General features: G+C 43.7%; 3 protein-coding genes across 3 annotated transcripts; all 3 read left to right on the top strand.

The window, feature by feature from the left end:
• Positions 1–17,684: 17,684 nt before the first annotated feature.
• On the top strand, positions 17,685–20,096 carry LOC139916041 (protocadherin beta-16-like). Its single transcript, XM_071904830.2, has one exon. It carries the CDS (start codon positions 17,685–17,687, stop codon positions 20,094–20,096), a length of 2,412 nt encoding a protein of 803 aa, XP_071760931.2.
• Positions 20,097–21,687: 1,591 nt separating this feature from the next.
• Positions 21,688–25,077, top strand: LOC139916040 (protocadherin beta-16-like). The gene is made up of 2 exons (XM_078289288.1): positions 21,688–24,084; positions 25,057–25,077. Exons 1-2 carry the CDS (start codon positions 21,688–21,690, stop codon positions 25,075–25,077), a joined length of 2,418 nt encoding a protein of 805 aa, XP_078145414.1.
• Positions 25,078–25,339: 262 nt separating this feature from the next.
• On the top strand, positions 25,340–27,700 carry LOC144542461 (protocadherin gamma-A11-like). Its single transcript, XM_078289287.1, has one exon. It carries the CDS (start codon positions 25,340–25,342, stop codon positions 27,698–27,700), a length of 2,361 nt encoding a protein of 786 aa, XP_078145413.1.
• Positions 27,701–27,925: the final 225 nt, after the last annotated feature.

Here is a 27,925-nt window from a genome sequence, read left to right as displayed (position 1 = left end):
TGTAAAGTCTATTTGCTGTTAAGCCTTTGTGCGGTGTCATGGGCTTAACTCAACAAATAATACATAATGTACTTACAACGGTGTAACAACACAATGTACCTTCAAAGTGTACAAACATTTGTGCTAAACTAGTACTTACAAAAGTGTTCCAGCACCTGACACAAAAAGCTGAGTGCTTTTTGCCTCTCTTTCACTTATTGCATTAATGCCATGATGTGCCTCACTGAGCACTAAGGTGATAAGTTATAATAAATGATGTGATTATTTGCCAACAGATAATTAAGTAAATTGGGCCGAGTGCTTCTATTCAATTTTATTTCCCAAGTTATTCTAGTATGTTCAAGTTGTGATAAAAATTTGGCAGTAGCCAACTGGTTGCATATTCACTACATCACCAGATAGCTATTTTTGGGTTTAAAGAAAACAAGTGACTGACTTCGGTTCAATTCAGAGCTTGAATTGGATAGCATTCCCCTGTTTGCTATAGTAATTTTGCTCATAGGCCTACAGCATAAAATAGAGAATTAGAGAATGATCATATTGACACAAACTTGTTTGAGAACTGTGCAGATGTGCTGTGGTCACAGATTTTGAGGTAATTTTGTGGCTCTGCTCCCTCCCTCCCTGCCGTAACCCCTCCCTCCAGCGTGTGCATGAGCTTGCAAACTTGAATTTCAAATGGTTGACGCAAAAACACAGCTGTGCTAGCTCAATCTAGTTGTTACTAAAATATTCACCAGCAACACATTGTCATACGAACACTGAGCAAGCAAGGTTCACTCTACACAAAGGAGAGAGCGCCGGGTGCATGGTCAGGACTACACTGAGAGAAGAAGAACCGCTGTGCGCGCATGTGATTGACAGTCAGTAGGGACACCTCCTCGCAGAGAGCTCGCCTGATCGGTTGAGGCCTGACGGGAGCAGTGAGAGCCTGAATACAGAGACAGGAGCTATGACAGAGGCCCAATCTTCTCTCAGACCATTTGAATTACTGATAGATGAGATCCAGAGGGACAGTGCAGGAACTAGATGACTTGAACAGAGGTTTTGCCAGAACCAAGAGACTTGACCTTTTCTCAAACCAACAGTTATTGTTTTTCTTGGACTAGTTTTTGAAAAAGAAATCCACGCTCAAGCACCAAAAGCAGTGGTGCACCCTTAAATCTCCTTAAAATGGCATACTGAGAGAGAAAGGCACAACACTCTTGTAGTAGAAAAATAGAAATCAAATCTATTTATTTAGCTATAAAAAACATGACGTTTCGATCTGTCGACCTTCATTAGACGAATCACTGCAACCTACGAACTGTTCTGCCGAAATATTTTCAGCATGTTGATATCCCCACCAGAGAGAACAATATGCTGGACCATGTCTACACAAACGTCCGAGGAGCCTACAGAGCTGCCCCCCGCCCCCACCTTGGACGCTCAGACCACATCTCTCTGATTCTCTACCCGGCCTACAGACAATGCCTGAAGCATGCTGCTCCTGTGAGTAAAACTGTTAAAGTCTGGTCTGCTGATACTGCTGATGTCTTGCAAGACCGTTTTGAATGCACAGACTGGGAGCTGTTTAAGACTGCAGCCACGCAGGATGACCATTCTATTGATGTAGAGGATTATGCTGAATATGTGACTAGTTACATCAGCACCTGTGTTGAAAGCATAGTGCCCACTAATCAAAAGCCTTGGATAAACTGTAAGGTGCATCACATGCTCCGCGCCCGCTCTGCTGCATTCAAATCAGGCGACGCAGATGCGTACAGAACAGCAAGATATGACCTCAGGAAAAGCATTAGAGAAGCCAAGAGACAATACAGGCACAAACTGGAACAGTACTATACAGCTGCAGACCCCAGACGCATGTGGCAAGGACTACAACATATCACAGACTACAAAGGCACTACTAGAGCGGCAATAAACATCAACGCCTCCCTGACAGATGAGCTCAACACCTTCTACGCTCACTTTGAGGCCCTCAACAGTGAGCCACCCAGGAGGTTCACTACCACCCCCACCACACAAGAACCACCACTGTCAGTGTCTTATGCTGATCTGCCACAGCACTGGCGGATGTCTTCACTGACATCTTCAACATATCCCTCAGCATGGTTACTGTACCAACCTGCTTTAAAACAACCTTCATTATCCCTGTCCCCAAGAAAAACTCAGTGACTTGTCTGAATGACTACAGGCCAGTAGCACTCACTCCGATCATTAAGAGTGTTTTGAGAGAGTGATAATGGCCCACATCCAGCGTAGCATCCCAGACACACTGGACCCCCTGCAATTTGCATACCGGCACAATAGATCAACAGAGGACACCAATTCCACTGCAGCCCACACTGCCTTATCCCACTTCGAAAAGAAGGACACTTACGTCAGAATGATGTTCATCGATTACAGTTCAGCATTCAACACAATCATGCCCTCTAAGCTAACGGACAAACTGCACAACCTCGGCCTAACCCCCTCCCTCTGCAACTGGACTACAGACTTTCTCACTGGCAGACCACAGTCTGTCAGTATCAGGGCTCTCACTTCAAAGACACTGATTATGAATACTGGCTGTGTGCTGAGCCCCCTGCTCTACACACTCTTTACCCATGACTGCGTCGCCTCCCACGGGAGCAATACCATAATTAAGTTTGCTGACAACACCACAGTCATAGGCTTGATCACCGGGAATGATGAGTCAGCCTACAGGAGGGAGGTCTCAAGCCTGGTGACATGGTGTCATGACAACCACCTATCTCTTAATGTCAGCAAAACTAAGGAGATGGTTGTGGACCTGAGGAGGATGAGCAGGGAGCATCAGCAACACTAGCCACTACACATCAACGGGACCGAGGTTGAGAGGGTGAACACCTTCAAATTCCTCAGTGCTCATATCAGTGACGATCTCACATGGACATTCAACACCACCCAGATCGTCAAAAAGGCACAGCAACAACTGTATTTTCTCAGGAGACTGAGGAATTTCAGCATGCCACCCCGCATCCAACTTCTTCAGATGCACCATTGAGAGCATCCTCACAAGCAGCATGACAGTGTGGTACGGCAACAGCACAGCCCAGGACCAAAAGTCCCTGCAGCGTGTCATTAAGACAGCCCAAAAGATCACAGGGACAATACTCCCTTCCCTGGAGGACATTTACCACCAGTGAGTCCGCAGGCGGGCCCAAAACATCGTGGAAGACCCCACCCACTCTCAGCATGGACTTGTCACACTCATGCCGTCCAGCAGGCGGTATCGAAGTGTGAGATGCCGTACCTCCAGGCTACGGGACAGCTTCTATCCCCAGGCTGTAAGGCTGCTGAACAGCCTCACTGGCATACCTCTGTCATGTTTTTTAAGCTTTATAAGTTACCTATCTGCCTATCTACACATTGCATATTAAGAGTGAAAAAAAAAGTGTAGTTTTAGGTTGAAATTAGAGATGTAGACTAGAACCCTAAGACATTTTGCATAGCTGTGATAGCCTACTAGTGGGCCTAGAGACCCCAATAAAAGGTAGTAACTACAGTCTGCACTATTGGTATTGTAAAACCATTAGTGTATCTTTTATGAAGCCATTACAATTAACAACCAGTAAGTACAATCCCAAGGATTTACATGTATCTAAATGTGTTTTATTTGTGTTCCCTCAGATGGAAATTATTAGTCCATTGACTATATTGTGTCTTTGGATTAGGAGTTTTACTGTAGCCCAAGTACGTAAATACACAGGTATAATTGCAGCAGTGGTATAGTCTAGTCTAAGGAGGTGGGCATACTGTAAATTTATAGGACCTCTATACCCCCTTGTAGGTTTATACACAGGTTAATACACTGGAATAAGGCCATTGTAAAGTAAGCCAAGTGTTACCAAAAGTGCACTCTCTAAATGCATTTAATGCTTCAGTCATTAGGCTTTTCCTTCATTAGGGTATAGGCAACATGAAAAAAAACATTGCATGAGTACACAAAGGAAGTAATTGCACTACAATCCTCTGGACACATGGCATCGGTGTGCTCAAGACACTGTTCCAATTCTGCAGTCATATTTTCACATGCAAAACAATATAAAGCCATGTGAATTGTATTATGTTCACATGTGAATGCAGCATTTTCAGATGTGTAAATGTAAATGCTAAACTTTTTTGCCCCTCAACACATGCCGAATTTAAGCAAACAATAAATAATGTATAGAATGAACATGGATCATTTCTAATGTAAGAGAAAACATGAAAGAAACCTGCACACTTATCAAAAAAAGGAATGTCCAAACATAATACACTTTACCGATGCAAATTTTACTTCAAAAGGTGCTCCATAGTGACAAAAAACTGTGCCAAACAAAAAAAGCAAAACAGAAAATGATTTGGTCCCCTAGACCAGTGGTTCTCAACGTGGGGTCCGGGGATCACCAGGGGTCCTTGAGGGCCTTCCAGGGGGTCCACAGCAAATTGATGAATTGTTAAGCTTCAGCATTATTTCATTTACAAGAAGTTAACGCAATTAGAGAATGTAGAAGAAATGTAGACTATTTGGATCATAGTTTCACTGTTATTTCTCTACCTACAATAGAGAATTCTAGACAAAATCATATTTAACAATAAACATATTTGGGTCAAATGGGGGTCCGTGGCCCTAATGTGGACCACATTAAGGGTCCTTGATATGAAAAAGGTTGAGAATCACTGCCCTAGACCATCATCAGTTCAGTCCATGAATGGAGATACACACACCATAAATATCATGACTAATTAATATCAAAGGCCTATTGAGGTCATAGACAGCCAATAGAATATATGAAGAGAGACATTCAGAACAAAAGCTTAGGGATAAGCATATGAATAAATCCTACAACATTACTTACTCTACACTTTACATAGAAAACATATTACAAGAAACAATTTAATAACATCTCAGATGCAAGGAGCTGCTATGGGCTCAGCTTTTTCACCAGATTATGCCACTCTATTTATGGGATTCAGTGCTGTTCACTGGGTTATTTGGCATAATGATCCTTTTTTCTGATAACATCATAATGTGGAAGAGGTATCTAGATGATGTGTTCTTGGTCCCCAGAGTTTGTTTGATGATTTTTGTTTGAAATATATAGATGCCATGGCCCCCTCAATAACATTTACAGCTGAAATCAGTAAAAATCGGTAAGTCTCTTATGCTTGGACATAAGATAAGTGTTCAGGTTTCTTTCATGTTTTCTACTGTGTTTTTAATTGAAACCAACACAGGTACCTATGACGACCTAGTAGAGAGGGCAGAGGCCTTTTGTGTTTTCATTTCTAATGTAAACACTATGCTACTTTTAAAAAATGTACATAAGAATAACACCCACCATTTTTGAAGTGCAACCATAGAAACTTTCAATTTGGAGACCGTAATTACCCAAGAATGGAAGGGGAAAACATCTAGGCCTACTTTATTCTGCTTGGACTCAAAATTGTCTCTTATTAAAACCTGCTTTACCCCTCTTAGTGGGGGTTGGGGGTGATTTTAGTTTTGTTAAGGAAAGGGGGTGTTACAAGGGAAGATGTTAGAGTGGTTAGAGAATTTCAGCTATAAAAGTGTAATAGATACTACTATTATACGCCATTAGAAAGACAGGACCTTGAAAAATCATGAAACAGGCAGCTTGACCATGTGTAATATTCCTCTCTTGACAATACGTAATATTGTTATCTTGATAAAAATAATGTAATGAATACTGGCTATTCAAATAATAAAAGTGTAGAGTGTGTTAAGGTTTGAAACATCAATGCCTTTCTCAAGCTCATACAGTATGTGTCACATGTCATGCTCCTGCATAAAGCTTAGAGTTGATACATTCAGTTACACAGTTGTGGTAATTTTTATCCTTTTTCACCATTCAAAAATTTGTGAGCTTGGAATTATAAGGTTCTTTCTGGGTAAAGAGCAGTTCTGACATATTGAGCATCAAAGTATTGACATCCCAGCTGGCAAAACTGTTATGTAATAAATCTATCCTATAGCTCAACAATGCCTTCACCCCCATGGTACCTTGAATGCAAAATATCAAAATCTTAGGACAATTTGATTTTTTAAGAGAGGCAAAAGAGAGATAGAACCTTATAATTATTTAAGGTCAATCTGGGTTTGTTTCTACAAGGTACTATCTGACTGTTTACAATGAGGTAACCTAAGATTCAATGGGTAACTGGATGAATATGATTTTATGGTAACATTTTATTATAAAGTCAGTTATGAAGCACATTAATTATAATCACCTGTTAATTTATTACAATCACCTGTTATTTTCCTACCAAGATGGACATGTGGTGATGTAACAGAATACTGAATAAATTGGTCATTGCCAAATTGCTTAAGCTGCCTTTGATAATTTCTCAGATGCTGTCAAAACCCCTTGCACCCGGACTTTTCACTTGAATTTCCCCTTAAGTAGCTTCATAGTAAAAAAAAAAAAAATGTCTTGTTGTAGGCAATGTCACATCCATATTCTGTATCTGCTCATTCCAATGCTTTCTTGAAGCTCTAGCTGCTTATATTGAGTGAAATATTCAAATACAAGACGCCATGTTTTTATAGCTATATTACATCAAATGGAAAAAATCTAGATGTTTGTGCATCATTTTATACGTTTCCCTGTAATTCAGCATGACATATTTCATATCTTTGGAAACCTTGGGATCTTGACTAGAATTTAAAGTAAAGTTCTGTGGGTTTGAACAAAACTTGGGTGTGCAACATGCATTTGTAATGATGGTCCCGCCGGTGGAATCGGTGGGGTTTTAACAGTTAAGAGTAGAAGAGATATTACAATGAGGGACTTCAAGGAAGCTACTCCTTCCACTCCTTGGCAATCTATTTCAACTGACTGGAGGTCATCAGTTGTCACCTCCTAAAATTGAGGATTTCATTGGCTTTGCCCATGTTCAGCAGGAGGTTCTCTGGTTTCCGCTATGAGACACTAGAGAAACCTCCCCTTCATGCAGACTCATAACTGGCTGAGATCAGCCCCACAACAGTCGTATAGTCTGGAAACTTTATTACCTTTATAGATTCATAATAGGAGTGTCACGGCTCTTGCCGTGACTCTAGTTTTCCTTGTGTTTCTCGTTGTTCCCTGCCCCCTGTGTGTCTCCGCCTCCCTGGTTTGTCTTTCTGTGTTTGTCTGTGTCTGTCGTGTGTGGCGTGGGCGTGGCTCCCTCTCCTTCCCAGCTCCTGGGCTCCTGAGTTGCCGACACACCTGAACCTCATCACTCATCACCTCCTGTATATCAACCCCGGCGTACCTACCAGTGGTCGCCAGATTGTTCCACCAACTCCGTGGTAGACACACTCTCGGTCGCTCTGCACTTTTATGTCTGGACTTACCTTGTGTACCAAGTTCTGTTCATGTTGATCGTGTCTCTCCTGTGCCCAGGATTTCCTCCATGAGTCTCTCCACCTGCCCACGCCACATCTGCCAGCCACCCAGCTTTCCTGTCTGTCCGCCAGCTCGTTACACACCAACCCGAGCTCCAGCCAGCCGTCTCGCTCGCCGGCTAACCCGCCAGCTCATCAGCTCGCCGGCCAGCCCAGCTCCGATCATCTTCCCTACTCCGGCTGCCTGCCTTCATCTCACCACTTCTAATTCCAACCTCCAATAAACCTCTTTTCCTTTTACACTTTGTCCGTGTCTGCATTTGGGTCCAAGAAGACAACCATTCCTAACAGAACAATCTGGCCAAGAATGGACCCAGCAGACACTGACACCCTCCGCCAGGCTATCGCTAACCAGGGCGCACTCGTGGGCCAACACGACCAGACCCTCCGGGACGTGATAGAGACCCTGCGGTCACTTACCTCCAGTGTGTCCCAGCTGACTGGACAAATGGACCAAGTCGCCGCGCAGTTTTTGGCTCCCCTGACCGGGACTGCAGGTCTACCCTCTGCCAGTCCTTCACCTCCTCCGCCGCCAGCCATTCCGGCTCCGCTTCCTAGAGAACCTTTCGTCCCGACGCCTGAACGCTACACAGGAGATCTGGGAACTTGCCGTCGATTCCTCCTGCAATGTTCCCTTGTGTTTGAACAACAACCCTCCACGTATATCTCAGATAAGTCCCGTATAGCCTATGTCATTGGGCTTTTGAGTGGTCAAGCTTCTCTTTGGGCCACAGCTGTTTGGGAGAGTCAGTCTGAGATTTGTAGTTCATATGACAGATTTGTAACAGAGATGAAGAAGGTTTTCGATCATCCCGTTCGAGGCAAGGAAGCCTCAAAACGGCTCCTTTCTCTCCGTCAAAATTCTCTGTCAGTAGCAGAATATGCAGTAGAGTTCAGAATTCTAGCGGTAGAGAGTGGGTGGAATGAGGAGTCTTTACAGGGAGTTTTTCTCAACGGTCTCAGTGAGAGCCTTAAGGATGAGCTAGCGGCTAGGAATGAGACGACTAGTTTGGACTCCCTCATTTCCCTCTCGATTAGGCTTGACAACCGCCTTAGAGAGCGCCGCAGGGAGAAAGCTAGCCGTTCTTCCGTTTCCTCTCCTAGTTGCACCCCTAGAATCCCCTCTCGTAGCAGCTCTAACCAGTCAGTCTCCCTCGGGGCTACTGCCAGCCAGTCGTCTGTAGTCGCCGTGGACGAGCCCATGCAGGTGGGTCGAACCCGTCTTTCCCCAGCGGAGCGTCAGCGACGGATGAGGACCGGCGCCTGCATCTACTGTGGCCAGGACGGTCACTTTCTGGCAGCATGTCCGCTTCGGCCAAAAGAGGAGGCTCGTCAGTGACAGTGGGGGTACTGATGAGCCATACCACCATCTCTTCAACTCCCCGCACTCGTATGCAGTTCCATGCTTCCCTGCTCTGGAAGGAAGATTCCATCCCGGTGCTTGCTCTAGTTGATTCCGGCGCTGATGCGAATTTCATTGACGCCAATCTGGTATCCCAAGCTGGCATTTCCACCGAGGCCCTTTCTTCCACGCTGGATGCAAATGCACTGGATGGCAGGCTTCTGGCTCGGGTCACCCACCGTTCCGTACCCCTCAACCTCATTTCAGGAAACCACAGGGAGTCCATTCAGCTCCACCTGATCTCCTCTCCTCTCGCTCCTGTGGTTCTGGGTCGGCCTTGGTTAGAGTTGCATAACCCGCATATAGACTGGTCTACGGGGACGGTGGTTAGTTGGAGTGTCTTCTGTCATTCCCATTGCCTCCAATCTGCTCTGGCACCTGGGGAGTCCGCTGTTTCTCCCTCTCCTGAGCCTCCTGATCTCTCCTCTGTGCCCGCTGAGTACCATGATTTGGGAGACTCCCTGGCCGCCGGACTTGTTCGTCCTTCCTCTTCTCCCGTAGGAGCGGGGTTTTTCTTCGTGGCCAAGAAGGATCTTACCCTGCGTCCTTGTATTGATTTCCGTGGTCTAAATGATATAACGGTAAAGAACAAGTATCCACTTCCTCTCATTGACTCTGCTTTTGTGCCCCTGCAACAGGCTACCGTTTTCTCCAAGCTGGATCTCCGGAACGCTTACCACCTTATTCGGATTCGAGAGGGAGACGAGTGGAAGACGGCGTTTAACACCCCCCTGGGACACTTCGAGTACCTGGTGATGCCCTTCGGTTTAACCAACGCTCCCGCCGTCTTCCAGGCTCTCGTTAACGACGTCCTCCGAGACATGTTGAACCGCTTCATCTTCGTTTACCTGGATGACATTCTGATCTTTTCTCGGGACATGGAGGAACATACCCAGCATGTGCGGTTAGTGCTCCATCGCCTACTTGAGAACAAACTGTTTGTGAAAGCCGAGAAATGTGAGTTTCATAAGTCTTCTGTGAGTTTCCTGGGTTACATCATTGAGCGGGGACAGGTGAAGACGGACCCGGCCAAGATCCAGGCAGTGTCGGAGTGGGCTAGACCTACTACCCGGAAACAACTCCAGCGATTCCTGGGGTTTGCTAACTTCTACCGGCGTTTCATCAAAGACTACAGCAGAGTTGCAGCTCCCCTAACCCGGCTAACCTCTCCTGTTTCTAGCTTCTCTTGGACCCCTGAGGCTGATACCGCGTTCAACCACCTCAAGAGACTCTTTACCTCCGCCCCGGTTCTGATTCACCCAGATCCCTCTAGGCAGTTTGTGGTAGAGGTGGATGCTTCTGACTCGGGAGTGGGGGCTGTGCTTTCTCAGCGTGCGGCCGACGACATGAAACTACATCCCTGTGCGTTCTTCTCCTGACGTCTCTCCCCTGCAGAGAGCAACTATGATGTGGGTAATCGAGAGCTACTGGCTGTGGTTCTGGCTTTGGAGGAGTGGAGACACTGGCTGGAGGGGTCCGAACATCCCTTCATCGTCTGGACAGATCATAAAAACCTCTCCTATCTCCGTTCTGCCAAACGACTGAACTCTCGTCAAGCTCGGTGGGCATTGTTCCTTGGCCGTTTCAGTTTCACCCTTACCTATCGCCCGGGTTCCCGGAACGTTAAGCCTGATGCCCTCTCTCGCCAGTCTGCACTCGAGAAATCAACCTCTGAGCCGGAGCCCATCCTTCCCTCCTCCTGTGTGGTTGCTGCAGTTACGTGGGAAGTGGAGGATGTAGTTCGAGAAGCGCAACGCACCCAGCCAGACCCAGGTAATGGTCCTCCTAACCGTCTGTTTGTGCCTGAATCCGCCAGGTCCCAGGTTCTCCAGTGGGGACACGCCTCGAAGCTCTCCTGCCACCCCGGTCTCCATCGCTCGCTTTCATTCATCAAGCGGCGATTGTGGTGGCCCTCTATGGAGAAGGATACCAGGGGTTTTGTGTCAGCCTGCTCTGTTTGTGCCTGCAGTAAATCTTCTCATCTTCCTCCAGCTGGATTACTGCGACCTCTACCCGTTCCCAGCCGTCCTTGGTCCCATATTGCGGTGGATTTCGTCACCGGCTTACCTCCATCATCTGGTAACACTACCATACTTACCATTGTTGATCGGTTTTCGAAGTCTGTCCATTTTGTTCCCCTTCCCAAACTCCCCTCTGCCACTGAGACAGCAGATCTTATGGTTAATCATGTGTTCCGGCTTCATGGTATTCCACTAGACATTGTCTCCGACAGAGGACCACAGTTCATCTCTCAAGTGCGGAAGAGTTTTTGCCAGGCGCTGGGTGCCACTCGCAGTCTTTCCTCTGGTTACCACCCCCAATCGAACGGCCAGACGGAGCGGGCAAATCAGGATTTGGAAGCAGCTCTTCGGTGTGTCACAGTGCGCAACCCGTCCAGCTGGAGTTCACTCCTACCCTGGGTCGAATACGCTCACAATTCCCTCACCAGCTCCGCCACAGGTATGACCCCTTTCCAAGTCTCTCTGGGTTTCCAACCTCCTCTTTTTCTCGCTCAGGAAGAGGAGGTGGCGGTGCCGTCCGTGCAGGCCCATCTCCAGCGGTGTCGTCGCATTTGGAAGGCGACTCGTGCCGCCCTCCTCCGCTCTGCTGCCCGTAACCAGCGCTTTGCCGATCGCCACCGGACTCCTGCGCCTGCATACCAGCCGGGACAAAAGGTATGGCTTTCCTCTCGGGATTTGCCTCTGCTGACAGAGTCTCGCAAGTTGGCGCCCCGTTATGTGGGTCCATTTGAAATTGAAGGGATCGTCAATCCATCTGCTGTGCGCCTTAAGTTGCCTCCATGAGGGTCCATCCCACGTTTCATGTCTCTCTTCTGAAGCCTGTCTCTTCCAGTCCCTTATCGCCTCCCACCGCTCCCCCTCCACCTCCCCGGATGATCGACGACCATCCAGTTTACACTGTGCATCGACTCCTGGATGTTCGCCGCCGTGGCCGGGGGTTCCAGTTTTTGGTGGACTGGGAGGGATATGGTCCTGAGGAGCGTTCTTGGGTTCCCAAGCGGGACATTCTGGATCCTTCTCTCATCCGTGATTTCTATCGGGAGCATCCGGATAGGCCTGGTGGGTCGCCAGGAGGCGACCGTTGAGGGGGGGGTACTGTCACGGCTGACTCTAGTTTTCCTTGTGTTTCTCGTTGTTCCCTGCCCCCTGTGTGTCTCCGCCTCCCTGGTTTGTCTTTCTGTGTTTGTCTGTGTCTGTCGTGTGTGGCGTGGGCGTGGCTCCCTCTCCTTCCCAACTCCTGGGCTCCTGAGTTGCCGACACACCTGAACCTCATCACTCATCACCTCCTGTATATCAACCCCGGCGTACCTACCAGTGGTCGCCAGATTGTTCCACCAACTCCGTGGTAGACACACTCTCGGTCGCTCTGCACTTTTATGTCTGGACTTACCTTGTGTACCAAGTTCTGTTCATGTTGATCGTGTCTCTCCTGTGCCCAGGATTTCCTCCATGAGTCTCTCCACCTGCCCACGCCACATCTGCCAGCCACCCAGCTTTCCTGTCTGTCCGCCAGCTCGTTACACACCAACCCGAGCTCCAGCCAGCCGTCTCGCTCGCCGGCTAACCCGCCAGCTCATCAGCTCGCCGGCCAGCCCAGCTCCGATCATCTTCCCTACTCCGGCTGCCTGCCTTCATCTCACCACTTCTAATTCCAACCTCCAATAAACCTCTTTTCCTTTTACACTTTGTCCGTGTCTGCATTTGGGTCCAAGAAGACAACCATTCCTAACAAGGAGACACAATTGTCTGTATAGAGGGCGTACAGTAGTGATATTCAGACTGCATGGTTTGGAGAACATATGCTCACATGCTTCAGTTTGACCACCTACCTCCTCTTCTAGAGGAAATCATTAATCCATTTGCACAGGGCTGTGTTGATGCTTAATTACACCAGCTTATCAAAAAGTCCATCTAGAAAGACAATCAGGGTTCAAATGATCCTGCAGCTTTATACCTCTAATGAATTTGACACCAAAAATGATCAGTTTCATTTTAAGGGAACCTGCAATTAAAATGTGGCATAAGTGCAGCCATCATCCCCTGCCAGTCAATCAGACCCCCCCCCCCCCTGTTTTTCTAATCCATTCAAACTCAAGTTTACTCTATGGTTCCCAATTATACTTGATAAAGCTTTGCTTTGTGACCTCTGTCATAAGAGCAGCCTTTAATAACACTGTGAATAGTAATGATATTAGGATGATGAAAGCCGGCAAAGGTGGGGCTATAGTGTTGGTAACAAGGGACTTACTATGAAAGTAAACAGCACTGCATTTGTGGAAAAGCACAACTGGATTACAGAAGATGAATTTAAGTTCCTAAGTCTGTTTACTCCTTAGGATTTACAATGATTTATAAAATGTACCAGCCAGATCAGGCATAAAAGGTAATCACACTTTTTTAAAACATCCTCTTCGCTTGCTGCCTGCCTTTATTCAGTATGCCACTGATATTTTGAAGCACTTCTATATGACCACCATGAATGTGGAGGTGCCATATACAAACATAAACTCATGATTTTCGACCAGATTCAAATGTTTCTAGTGCTCTGCAGCAAATGATTACACAGTACTTGAGGAGGGGGCAATACAATCAAAGGGGCATTGATGAAATATGATTGCAGTCAAACAATGACCTTGTTTACAGTTGCATTATTTGTAAGATGAAAACAAACTTGACATTTTTAGTTTAGTGAGATGCCTACAATCCTAACACAAGACTGTCAGCCTCCACATGCAAAAAACAATGTTTTTTTTGATACAGGATTTTAAAAAGTAATCATTAAAAAAACAAAACAAACAGGAATTTGATAGACATTACCCAGAGGTTAGCACTGATGCCTTGTGACCTATGCACAGCATGCAAAGCTTAAATATAAAATAAACAATCTACAGGACATACTGCAGACATACCTTATCTCTCATTAGTCCAAGATTTCAATCACATCCAGGTTGGTGTGTTCCAGCATCTGACTTTGTAAGATGGAGCTCCTCAGTCTCAGCATCTGGCAAAGCTCCACAGTCCCAGCTTCTACAGAAATGTCTCACTGATTACTGGAAAAACAATTTTACAAATTTACATTGAGAGCCACAAGTAAGACTAAATTGATCATCTTTATTTGATTTGTCCTGTTATACTTAATGCTAGTCGACCCATTTGATGAAGCCGCAATGTGTCACAAATTAGGTGGTTTGCCATGTTTTAAGTGAATCATCACCCTTTAGGATCAAGCAGTAATAGCAGGTCATATTTGCTGATATCATTTGGCCATATTTGAGGCTTGTGGTTCCAAAGAGCCCATTTGCATTCATGTGTGCTGATCTAAGTCATCTTACAAATCTTTTCGAAGCTCTACTCTTACCTCTAAGATAATCACAGCCTCATAAAACTTTACACCTAGATGTGGGCCATTCAGAGGTTGTAAGGTTTGTTTATATAGGTTAAATATATGGGGGTCTTGGTGATTGATATAGCCTACAGAAAATGGTCCTCATGATTCATTGACTGAAATGGTTAAACCTTGCAGGAACTTGCAGTTAACAAAACTTATCGATTCAAATTTTTCTGACTGTTCTTGGTCACCTTGTGTGAGGGATTAGGGGTTTTACAGTGGCAATTTGGAGTGATTTTTCACCATTTGGCAATTAGCAAGCTTCAAATTCTAAAGTTCTATCCAGGTTTTTTTTTAAAAATTTTTTGTCAGAAATTAGTTGAATGTCCATCTTTGAATGTTATTTAATGCTTTGTGGTGCCATGTCTTTTTAAAAAGAACTTGGTTTTAAATATTCTAAAAGATAGAAAGTTCAACCTCAGGAAGTACACTTCAGATCCGCCTAATCTCCTTAAATTTCATGAAATGAGCACGATGTCTTAAAGCTATATGTGATTACTTTTTTGTGATAAAACATTCACTTTTAATTGCTATTAGTGTTGGAGTTGGCCTTTCCAAGCTCCAACGAAACCATCGATGTAACATGAGACGCTCAAATCAGAGAGCAGTAAGATGAACAGAAAACACCTGACAGAAGAAGGGAAACAGAAGAAGTAAAACAGAGACAAGGATTGAGGAGAAAATACTGACAAACCTGAAAAAATAGTAATAAAGAGAAAATATATACAATTTTACATAGACTAATGGTGTCTTCATGGGCTCTTACAAATAGAAAATACTATACTAAAATTGATTTAGTTTTCAGCAACATAGTCTTAAATGACAGCCACAGCCAGTGAGCTGTGTGTATGGTAAAGCACCATATTGGTAGGAAATGCATGTGACATCATGGGAATACTATCAGTACAGGGAAACAGTTGACAGCATCATCTCATTCTCATGAAATGTGTGGTTTGGTGGGACAAATGCCCAGGTTAGGTGCAAACCTGAAGTAGTGCACAGCATCAAAGGTCATTGGTTACCCATTATCTATTCCATATATAGCCTCACTGTGGATTACCTCAAAGTTTAAAAAGATCATGCAGGACCTCTCCTATCAAGCTCACTGCCTCTTTGTGTGTCTCTCCTCTGAGAAAGAGGTTAATTGAGACAGGAACTGCTCATTTCCATTACAGAACGTATTCAGAGGTGGTGTACTTGCTTCATATTTATCTGTTCTGTGGCATCTGTTTTTATTTTGTTGAGTGATACCTTCATCTAGGCCCTATATGAATGAATGAATGAATGAATTTTTTATTTACGTGTCATGCCACTTAGGTGGCCCATCCCACATGGGATTACAAGACACTGATAAAATAAACAAAATTTCATTTTCAAGTTTGCTATATTATAGCTGTAACCAATACTCAATTCATTACAGTAAGCACAATAAGTACATTAAGTACATTCCAGTACTATAATACTCCTAATATGACAAGAACAAATATCCATGGAAAAGAAAAAAGAAAGGAAAGAAAAGAACAGAAGTACATCAGCTCATCTATAGAGTGCTGTCTTCCTTCTAGCCCAAGCTTTTTCTAAATAGTCAGCAATTAAAAAGGTTTTGTGTACAAACAGCCATGCCAGTATATCTGTGTCCTGCATAAGGAGTAGATCATTTTTTCCCTCCACTTTATTAAACAGTCTTGTTCTTAAATCATGGTAATGTGGGCAATACAAAACAAAATGGATCTCATTTTCAATCTCATTAAGCTCACACAAATAACAACGTCTCTCTTCCTCAACAGTATACCTACCCAACGACCTGTTTCAATATGAAGAGGGAGTATACCTGACCTAATCTGGGCACACAGAGATCTTTTTTTCTTTGACAGGTTATACAGCACATAGTTCTCCGTACCAAATTCATGTTTAATTTCACAAAATGTCCTAAGTTTTGGTTTACTCCTTACATTGGAAGCCCATTTCACTCCTGACTCAACAGACATTAATTCTTTAAACATACTGATGTCAAGCTTTACAGTGTTGATATACAAATCCTCACAGCCTAATCTCACACACAAACTGTGTAGCTCTCTTGACCATACCCCATTTTTTTGGATGTCCCAAAGAAACACTCTTTTAGTTAGTCTGTTATCCCTCATCTCCAGTAACCTGTTCCACAGCCTCATCATACAGACACTCCAGCGCTCCTCACAGGATTTCCACCCCATGTCACCAGAAGTCGCTAGGATAGGTGCAAATTTGTGTACACCCAAAAAATATCTAAGGGCCCTATTCTGAATTTTTTCACAAGTGGGGCGATTCTCATATCCCCAAACCCCTGCTACATAATCTAGAATTGGACATACACAGGCTTGATAGAGTTTGGTGTATGTAGAGAAACCCATGTCCCTCAGCAGCTTTGTTTTGCCAATAACACCACCAAGAGCTCTACCTTTTACAAAACTCATATGTTCATCCAAGTATAATCCTAGGTATTTGTAGTATTTTGTTACTACAAAATACTGCTATATTGGCTGATTCCATTTTTATTATATTGAGAGTCTGTGCTGTCTTGTTACAAGTAAGTTTGAAGTAAGACTATTTCTTAGCAACCATTGATGGTATGGCAGCAAATCTTTAAATCTTGACATTTTACCATGTGTTTTTGTCCTCATGTTGACCATGGATCTAGTTCCAGAGCCACAACAAAATTTTCATAATTTCATTAATAATATCACATTTTGTCTAATCTTGGATGTTTTGCTCTCAGCAGATTTGGGATTACGATTTAACTGGCCTACACTTGGTAAACCAATGTAATTTTCAGATTAATATTATGTGGTTAACAGAGTATTTGAAGAGATAATTTACCATCTGACACAATTCATGTGTTCATTTTTGTGCGGATTGAGAGGATAGGAGTACAGAAAATGTTTGCCATTCATTATGTCAATGTGTGGCGCTTTCCGTGGTGCTGAAACAATTCACACTCGGCCAATGTTTTGCAAGAAGTTTGGTTATATGAATTGCTAATGCATGGATACTGTTAAACTGTATGTTTTGCTTAAGTGGCCTGGCTATTTCAGAAACAAGACAGTGTAGGGCATTGTTTAACAACACCTGAGTGATGTATTTGCTGAATGTAGGCCAAGTGTATGCAGTGCACGCAAGGCTTGTGCTATGGTATGGACGTATGCTGTTGATATGTGTAATATCTGAGGGATGCTCATAGTGCCGCTGTTCACCATCATAGAACGAGATAGAGAGCCACTACCTCTCCTCCTCCATTTCTTCACCCATGCTAGTGTCCTATACAATCCTTAATCCGGACGGTGAAAAACATGTTTTGAATGCGATTTTTCGTGCAAGAGGTAATTAAATCGTTGAGTGATTTCTAAAACATTTTTAATGTTTTCCTAAATATTTTTTAAATATTTTGTTTTGCAAGGGAGTTTTGTGCTTAGTCGGTTAAAGATGGGATACAAAGGATTCCCGTTGGCAAGCCTTGTGTTCAATATTTTTCTCTTTCTCCGGACAATGCATTTCGCGTATGGGGACATCAGCTATTCTATTCCAGAGGAGATGAAACGAGGGTCTGTTATTGGAAATATCGCAAAGGATGTTGGGCTGGATGTGAGCAGATTGTCATCTCGAAAGGGCCGTATTGACACTGAAGGGAACAGCAAACGATACTGTGACATAAACCTGAGTAATGGAGATTTGATTGTAGCCGAGAGGATCGACAGAGAGGCGCTTTGTGGCAAGAAGCCTTCCTGCGTCTTAAAATTGGAGCTTGTATTGGAGAACCCATTGGAACTGCATCGCATTACTCTTCATATACAGGATATCAATGATAACTCGCCGCTCTTTAAAAACGATATCATTAAAATGGAAATCCGTGAATCGACGATCAAAGGAGCGCGATTTTCTTTAGATGAAGCTCATGATGGGGATATTGGAGAAAACGGTGTTAAAGCCTATACTCTACAGAGGAATGATAATTTTGTTTTGAATGTTGAGACAAAATCAGGCGGCCGAAAGTACTGTGAATTGGTGTTGGAAAAAGAATTAGACCGTGAAAATGAACAGGAAATGAACGTGCTTCTCACAGCTCTGGATGGTGGCTCTCCTCAGAGATCAGGTACTGTGGTGATACAAGTCACTGTACTGGATGCTAATGATAACGCCCCAGTGTTTAGCCAGGCCGTCTATAAAGCGAGACTGCCGGAAAACTCTCCGATAGATACTGTAGTGATTACAGTCAGTGCTACTGATGCAGATGAAGGAGTTAACGGTGAAGTGAGATATGAACTTGATCACATCGCCGATAAAAATAGCAATATGTTTTCCCTTGATCAAAAAACAGGTGATGTGAAAGTTAATGGGCCAATAGATTATGAGGAAGAGTCCTCATATGAAATTCGAATCAGTGCAAAAGACGGCCTTGGATTGGCATCATACTCCACGTTGATGATTGATATCACAGATGTGAACGACAATGAACCTGTGATATATCTAAAATCTCTGAACGACCCCATACCAGAGAACGTGTCACCTGGTACAGAGGTGGGCATCATTAACGTGCAGGACAGAGACTCTGAGAATAACCGACTGGTCCGCTGCTCCATTCAACAAAACGTCCCTTTTAAGTTGGTTCCCTCCATCAAAAACTACTATTCTCTGGTGACCACGGGCCAACTGGACCGTGAACTAGTGTCTGAATACAACCTTACAATCACTGCCACCGACGAGGGCTCTCCTCCTCTGTCCTCCTCTAAAACTGTTAAGCTGTCAGTAGCCGACGTCAACGACAACCCACCTGTGTTTGAGGAACAGTACTACAGCACCTACGTGACTGAAAACAACAAACCTGGCTCCACTTTATGTTCCGTTACTGCTCGAGACCCAGACTGGAGACAAAACGGTACAGTGATTTATTCTCTTTTACCTAGTGAGGTGAACGGTGCCCCAATGTCCTCCTATTTATCCGTTAACGGAGACACGGGGGTGATCCACGCTGTGAGGTCGTTTGATTATGAACAGTTCAGGAGCTTTAAAGTCCACGTGATGGCCAGAGACAACGGTTCTCCTCCGCTCAGCAGCAACGTGACGGTCTGTGTCTTCATAACGGATGTGAATGACAACTCTCCTCAGATACTGTACCCCGCCCCGGAGGGCAACTCCTTCATGACCGAGCTGGTTCCCAAAGCTACGCACGGAGGCTCTCTGGTATCCAAGGTGATAGCGGTGGACGCGGACTCCGGCCAGAACGCCTGGCTGTCCTATCATATAGTCAAATCCACTGATCCTGGACTTTTCATTATTGGTCTCCACAGCGGAGAGATCAGGACACATCGGGACATTTCTGAATCTGACAGCATGAAACAGAACCTTATTGTGTCAGTGAAAGATAACGGACAGCCTCCTCTCTCTGCCACTTGTGCCGTGTATTTACTCATTTCTGATAACTTGGCTGAAGTGCCAGAACTGAAGGATATGTCTTATGATGAGAGCAATTCCAAACTAACATCTTATCTGATCATCGCGCTGGTGTCCGTCTCCACCTTTTTCCTGACCTTCATTATTGTCATCCTGGGTGTGAGGTTTTGTCGCAGGAGAAAGCCCAGACTGTTGTTTGACGGAGCGGTCGCCATCCCCAGCGCTTATCTCCCTCCCAATTACGCAGAGGTTGACGGCACAGGAACTTTACGCAGCACTTACAATTATGACGCTTACTTGACAACGGGTTCTAGAACAAGTGATTTCAAGTTTGTGAGATCTTACAATGACAACACACTGCCTGCTGACCAGACTCTGAGGAAAAGTCCAACAGACTTTGCTGATGTATTCGGGGAGTTGGAGGGATCTCCAGAGGTAGGACATTGATGTTTTAACAAAACCTTATATAGTTTTTTATTAATTTTTATTTTTTGTATAGTTAGGCAATTTGTTTCCTGTGGTCTATCAGCTATTGTGTAATGTTTACAATATGCAAATATTTTTGTCTTTGTCCGTCTAAATGAAGTACTGGCCTTTGTTTAACTAATTTCTAGTTATTTAACTGTTGTCTTGAAAGACTGCTCTTCATATTGCAGTTTGAAGTTACGTTCGCGTGTACTTGAATCTCAGAGGCTTTCTTTCATGTCCGAGAAAAGTTGTAGTTCAATGTCTCTGCCAGTAGTCTTGAAGTTAACCTAGAACTTATGATCATTCAATGTCGGTTTCTGCAACAGATGTGAGGGTTCCGTTTTTCGCTTTTCAGTAAATGTCTTTGGTCCTAATTTCACAAAAACTATCCGTTTATACATTAATGAACAAATCATCCTAATTTGCTGAGGCCTTTAGAAACTCCGAGGATCTCCTGAGTAAGCAAGCAACTGCGCCTGAACAAAATCAGTATAAACATATTTGAATACAGTTAAGTTATTAAAGTGGAAATTTTATTAGTTGCCTCCCGGAAGAAATGCTCTCTTTCGATGGTGAGCTGTTTCTCGATGTCATTGTCTCTTTCCATGGTGCTGAAATAATTCTGGAACTTAAAAGTTGGGGGTGGCATCTGAAGTGACTGAAGAGTTGTCAGTTGCTTATTATTATTGTTGTTTTTTCATCAATTCACATTGTGTGGATTTTTTTTTTTAGGTCTAATGGTATATTACTATTTGGTCACTATTATTTATATTATTATTATTGGTATTATTATTATCATTATTATTAATAATAATAATAATAATAATAATAATAATACATTTGTTGTAGTAGTATTAGTAGTCGTAGTAGTAGCAGGAGTATAGTAGTGGTATTAGTAGTGGTACTTGTCGGCCTAGCAGTAGTAGTGCTGTTATTAATATTAGACCTAGCATCATTAATTTGCCTTTTGGTAATAACATTGTATCGTGCATGTGGGGAGAGCTGAATTGTGATTACGAAAAAAAAAATGTTTTGAATTGGTGCTTTAAATATCTGTGAGGACTTAGAGGATTGGACAAGAGGAAATGTTTACCATTCCCGTGTTGAAGTGTGACATTTTAAATAGTGCTGAAACTATTCACACGAACAATCACACTAACAATCTGTGTTTTCCATAACTTTGGGTTACAAGAATTATTTAAATTAATTTAATGTAGGTCTGAATGAAGTGACCTGTTTATTTAAGCAACAGAGCAAATATTTAGTTTCCTTAATGTAATGTATTGCACCCTAGGCCTGTTCTACGCACGTGATCTATTTCTATTGTGTAATTTCTCAGGGATGCTGATAGTGTCGCTGTTCACCATCGTTGACCGAGATAAAGAGCCTCCACCTCTCCTTTTCTCTACCCACCCTTGTGCATCCTGCAAATCTTGATCAGCACGGTGAAAACACGTATTTTGTGCTTGTGATATTTACATTGTTAAGAGATTTAAATAATAGTTGGATTATTTTGATGAACATTTTGAGGTATTTTATCACTAAAGGAAAATTTGCACTCGGACCAAAAATGGGATACAAAGGATTCCCGTTTGCAGGCCTTGCCGTCAGCTTTTCTATAATTCTTTCGACACTGTATTCCGTTTACGGGGACATCGGCTATTCTATTCCAGAAGAGATGAAAGAAGGATCTGTCATTGGAAATATCGCCAAGGATCTTGGGCTGGATGTGAGCAGACTGTCAGCTCGAAAGGCCCGTGTTGACACTGATGGGAAGAGAAAACGATACTGTGACATAAACCTTAGTAAGGGAGATTTGATTGTAGCCGCGAGGATCGACAGAGAAGCGCTTTGTGGCAAGAAGCCTTCCTGCTTATTAAAACTGGAGCTTGTATTGGAGAACCCATTGGAACTGCATCGCATTAGTCTTCATATTCAAGATATTAACGATAACGTTCCGGTATTTAACAAGGAGAAAATTAAGATGGAAATCCGTGAATCGACAGACAAAGGAGCTCGCTTTTCTTTAGATGAAGCTCATGACGCGGATATTGGAGAAAATGGTATTAAAAGCTATACTCTACAAAGTAATGATAATTTTGTTTTGAATGTTGATACAGAAACAGGCGGCCGAAAGCACTGTGAATTGGTGTTGGAGAAAGAACTAGACCGTGAAGATGAACAAGAAATTAGTTTTCTCCTTACAGCTCTGGATGGTGGCTCTCCTCAGAGATCAGGTACTGTACTCGTGCAAGTCACAGTACTGGATGCTAATGATAACGCCCCAGTGTTTGGCCAAGCCGTTTATAAAGCCAATCTGCCTGAAAACTCTCCTCTGGATACTGTTGTAGTTACAGTCAGTGCTACTGATGCTGATGAAGGAGTTAATGGTGAAGTGAGATATGAACTTCACCATGTCTCGGAAGACAGCAATGCATTCTCCCTAGATGAAAAAACAGGTGAAGTGAAAGTTAATGGGCCAATAGATTATGAGGAAGAGTCCTCATATGAAATTCGAATTAGCGTAACAGATGGCCTTGGATTGGCATCTTACTCTACGTTGATGATTGATATAACAGATGTGAATGACAACCAGCCTGTGATATATCTAAAATCTCTGAACGACCCCATACCAGAGAACGTGTCACCTGGTACAGAGGTGGGCATCATTAACGTGCAGGATGCAGACTCTGAGAATAACCGACAGGTCCGTTGCTCCATTCAACAAAACGTCCCTTTTAAGTTGGTTCCTTCCATCAAAAACTACTATTCTCTGGTGACCACGGGCCAACTAGATCGTGAACTTGTGTCTGATTACAACATTACAATCACTGCCACCGACGAGGGCTCTCCGCCTCTGTCCTCCTGTAAAAGTGTTCAGTTATCTGTTGCCGACGTCAACGATAACCCACCTGTGTTTGAGGAACAGTCTTACAGTGCCCACGTGACTGAAAATAACAAACCTGGCTCCACGTTATGTTCCGTTACTGCTCGAGACCCAGACTGGAGACAAAACGGTACAGTGATTTATTCTCTTTTACCTAGTGAGGTGAACGGTGCCCCAATGTCCTCCTATTTATCCGTTAACGGAGACACGGGGGTGATCCACGCTGTGAGGTCGTTTGATTATGAACAGTTCAGGAGCTTTAAAGTCCACGTGATGGCCAGAGACAACGGTTCTCCTCCGCTCAGCAGCAACGTGACCGTCAGTGTGTTCATAACGGATGCGAATGACAACTCTCCTCAGATACTGTATCCCGCCCCGGAGGGCAACTCCTTCATGACCGAGCTTGTCCCCAAAGCTGCGCACGGAGGCTCTCTGGTGTCCAAGGTGATAGCAGTGGACGCGGACTCCGGACAGAACGCCTGGCTGTCCTATCATATAGTCAAATCCACTGATCCTGGACTTTTCATTATTGGTCTCCACAGCGGAGAGATCAGGACACAGCGGGACATTTCTGAATCTGACAACATGAAACAGAACCTTATTGTGTCAGTGAAAGATAACGGACAGCCCTCTCACTCTGCCACTTGTGCCATGTATTTACTCATTTCTGATAACTTGGCTGAAGTTCCAGAACTGAAGGATATGTCTTATGATGATAGCAATTCCAAACTGACCTCTTATCTGATCATCGCGCTGGTGTCCGTCTCCACCTTTTTCCTGACCTTCATTATTGTCATCCTGGGTGTGAGGTTTTGTCGCAGGAGAAAGCCCAGACTGTTGTTTGACGGAGCAGTCGCCATCCCCAGCGCTTATCTCCCTCCCAATTACGCAGAGGTTGACGGCACAGGAACTTTACGCAGCACTTACAATTATGACGCTTACTTGACAACGGGTTCTAGAACCAGTGATTTCAAGTTCGTGAGATCTTACAATGAGAACACACTGCCTGCTGACCAGACTCTGAGGAAAAGTCCAACAGACTTTGCTGATGTATTTGGAGAATCGGAGGGATCTCCAGAGGTAGGACTCTCATGTCTTTATATTCTTTTAATTCATTTTTAATATTTGCACAGTCATTTAATTCCTGTGGTTTAGCAGCCATTGTTTAACGTGTACAACATGCAAATATGTTTGAGTTTGTCCGTCTAAATGAAATACTGGCCTTTGCTAAACTAATGTGTTCTTTGCCTGCTGTCTTGAAAGACATCTCTTCATAGGCTACTGCAGTTTAACGTTATGTTAGTCTGCATTTGAATAGAGGCTGTTTTTCATCTCGACAAGAGTTGTATTTCAAGGTCTCTGCCGATAATCTTGAAGTTAACCTAGAACTTATGATCCTTCAGAGTCGGTTTCTGTAACAGATGTCAGGGTTTTGTTTTTCTCTTTTCACTAAATGCCTTTGGTCCTAATTTCACAAAAAAAAAAAAAAGGCTACGTTTATATATCAATGAACAAATCATCCGGCTTTTGCTTGGGCTTTTGGAAACTCCCAAGATCTTCTGAGTAAGCAAGCAGTTGTACCTGAACAAAATCAATATAAACATTTTCGACTATAGTTAAGTTAAACTTTTAAAGTGGAAATTTCATTAGCATCTATCTGAAGAGACGCTGTCTTTTGATGGTGAGATGTTTCTCGAATTCATTGTCTCTTTCCATGGTGCTGAAATAATACTCGAACTTAAAAGTTGGGGGTGGCAGCTGCAGTGACTTTGAAGAGTGTCATTTGTTTATTTCTATTGTTGATTTTTATCAATCCACGCTATTTGGATTTGTGTAGGTAAACTGGTATTTTACTATGCGATCTCTATTGTAATTGTTATTATTACTATTGTGGTGGTAGTAGCTGTACGTCTCGGCTTAGCAGTAAGAGTGGTGTTATTAATATTAGGCCTCGCATTATTAATTTGCCTTTCAGTAATAATATTGTATCGTGTATGTGGCAGAGCTGATCTGTTTGATTTCTATTGTGTAATTTCCCAGGGATGCTCATAGTGTCGCTGTTCACCATCGTAGACCGAGATAGAGAGCCTCCACCTCTCCTTCTCTCTACCCATGCTAGTGTATCTTACAAACCTTGATCGGGATGGAGAAAAACACGACTTGAATGCAATTTTTGTGCTTGCGGTATTTACATTGTTAAGAGATTTCAATAATATTCCTATTATTTTGAAGACAATTTTGAGGTATTTTATCCCTAAAAGAGGATTTGCACTTATTTGGTTCAAAGATGGGATACAAAGGATTCCCGTTGGCAGGCCTTGCCGTCAGCTTTTCTATGATTCTTTCGACACTGTATCCCGCTTACGGGGACATCAGCTATTCTTTTCCAGAAGAGATGAAACAAGGATCTGTTATTGGAAATATCGCCAAGGATCTTGGCCTGGATGCGAGCAGACTGTCTGCTCGAAAGGCCCGTATTGACACTGAAGGGGACAGAAAACTATACTGTGACATAAACCTGAGTAAGGGAGATTTGATTGTAGCCGAGAGGATCGACAGAGAGGCTCTTTGTGGCAAGAAGCCTTCCTGTATCTTAAAATTGGAGCTTGTATTGGAGAACCCATTGGAGCTGCATCGCATTAGTCTTCATATCCAAGATATTAACGATAACGCTCCGGTATTTAAAAAGGAGATAATTAAGATGGAAATTCAAGAATCGACATACAAAGGAGCTCGCTTTTCTTTAGATGAAGCTCATGACGCTGATATTGGAGACAATGGTGTTAAAGACTATACTCTACAAAGGAATGCTCATTTTGTTTTGAATGTTGATACAAAATCAGGCGGTCGAAAGTACTGTGAGTTGGTGCTGAATAAAGAACTAGACCGTGAAAATGAACAGAAAATAAATTTTCTTCTCACGGCTGTGGATGGTGGCTCTCCTCAGAGATCAGGTACTGTAGTCGTACAAGTCACAGTACTGGATGCTAATGATAACGCCCCAGTATTTAGCCAGGCCGTCTATAAAGCGAGTCTGCCTGAAAACTCTCCTCTGGATACTGTAGTGGTTACAGTGAGTGCTACTGATGCAGATGAAGGAGTTAACGGTGAAGTGAGATATGAACTTGATCATGTCTCAGAAAATAGCAATGTATTTTCCCTTGAACCAAAAACAGGTGAAGTGAAAGTTAATGGGCCAATAGATTATGAGGAAGAGTCCTCATATGAAATTCGAATCAGCGCAACAGACGGCCTTGGATTGGCGTCATACTCCACATTGATGATAGATGTAACAGATGTGAATGACAATGAGCCTGTGATATATCTAAAATCTCTGACTAATCCCATACCAGAGAACGTGTCACCTGGTACAGAGGTGGGCATCATTAACGTGCAGGATAGAGACTCTGAGAATAACCGACAGGTACGTTGCTCCATTCAACAAAACGTCCCTTTTAAGTTGGTTCCCTCCATCAAAAACTACTATTCTCTGGTGACCACGGGCCAACTGGACCGTGAACTAGTGTCTGATTACAACATTACAATCACTGCCACCGACCAGGGCTCTCCGCCTCTGTCTTCCTCTAAAAGTGTTCAGTTATCTGTTGCCGACGTCAACGACAACCCCCCTGGGTTTGAGGAACAGTACTACAGCGCCTACGTGACTGAAAATAACAAACCTGGCTCCACTTTATGTTCCGTTACTGCTCGAGACCCAGACTGGAGACAAAACGGCACAGTGATTTATTCGCTTTTACCTGGGGAGGTGAACGGTGCCCCGGTGTCCTCCTATCTGTCCGTTAACGGAGACACGGGGGTGATCCATGCTGTGAGGTCGTTTGATTATGAACAGTTCAGGAGCTTTAAAGTCCGCGTGATGGCCAGAGACAACGGTTCTCCTCCACTCAGTAGCAACGTGACCGTCAGTGTGTTCATAACGGATGTGAATGACAACTCTCCTCAGATACTGTACCCCGCCCCGGAGGGCAACTCCTTCATGACCGAGCTTGTCCCCAGTGCTGCGCACGCGGGCTCTCTGGTGTCCAAGGTGATAGCGGTGGACGCGGACTCCGGACAGAACGCCTGGCTGTCCTATCATATAGTCAAATCCACTGATCCGGGACTTTTCACTATTGGTCTCCACAGCGGAGAGATCAGGACACAGCGGGACATTTCTGAATCTGACAACATGAAACAGAACCTTATTGTGTCAGTGAAAGATAATGGACAGCCCTCTCTTTCTGCCACTTGTGCAATGTTTTTACTTATTTCTGATAACTTGGCTGAAGTGCCAGAATTGAAGGATATGTCTTATGATGAGAGCAATTCCAAACTGACCTCGTATCTGATCATCGCGCTGGTTTCCGTGTCCACCTTTTTCCTGACCTTCATTATTGTCATCCTGGGTGTGAGGTTTTGTCGCAGGAGAAAGCCCAGACTGTTGTTTGACGGAGCGGTCGCCATCCCCAGCGCTTATCTCCCTCCCAATTACGCAGAGGTTGACGGCACAGGAACTTTACGCAGCACTTACAATTATGACGCCTACTTGACAACGGGTTCTAGAACCAGTGACTTCAAATTCGTGAGATCTTACAATGACAACACGCTGCCTGCTGACCAGACTCTGAGGAAAAGTCCAACAGACTTTGCTGATGTATTTGGAGAGTCGGAGGGATCTCCAGAGGTAGGACATTGACATTTTAACAAAACGTCATATATTTTTTAAATTCATTTTTAAATTTTTGTACAGTTAGGCAACTTGATTCCTGTGTTCTAGCAGCTATAATGTTTACAATATGTAAATATTTTTGTGTTTGTCCTTCTAAATGAATTACTGGCCTTTGTTGAACTAATTTGTAGTTATTTACCTGTTGTCTTGAAAGACTGCTCTTGATACTGCAGTTTGAAGTTACGTTCGTGT

This window comes from Centroberyx gerrardi, chromosome 16, assembly GCF_048128805.1.
Source record: "Centroberyx gerrardi isolate f3 chromosome 16, fCenGer3.hap1.cur.20231027, whole genome shotgun sequence".
Classification (NCBI taxonomy): domain Eukaryota; kingdom Metazoa; phylum Chordata; class Actinopteri; order Beryciformes; family Berycidae; genus Centroberyx; species Centroberyx gerrardi.
Note: the sequence above shows the minus strand (reverse complement) of the source record. Positions and strands in the feature narration are given on the sequence as shown.

Bases quoted from the DNA above. Each gene is read 5' to 3' on its own strand.
- LOC139916041 (XM_071904830.2), top strand. From the start codon at position 17,685: ATGGGATACAAAGGATTCCCGTTGGCAAGCCTTGTGTTCAATATTTTT.
- LOC139916040 (XM_078289288.1), top strand. From the start codon at position 21,688: ATGGGATACAAAGGATTCCCGTTTGCAGGCCTTGCCGTCAGCTTTTCT. The intron at 24,085-25,056 runs GTAGGACTCTCA...GGATGCTCATAG, and splicing joins AATCGGAGGGATCTCCAGAG to TGTCGCTGTTCACCATCGTA.
- LOC144542461 (XM_078289287.1), top strand. From the start codon at position 25,340: ATGATTCTTTCGACACTGTATCCCGCTTACGGGGACATCAGCTATTCT.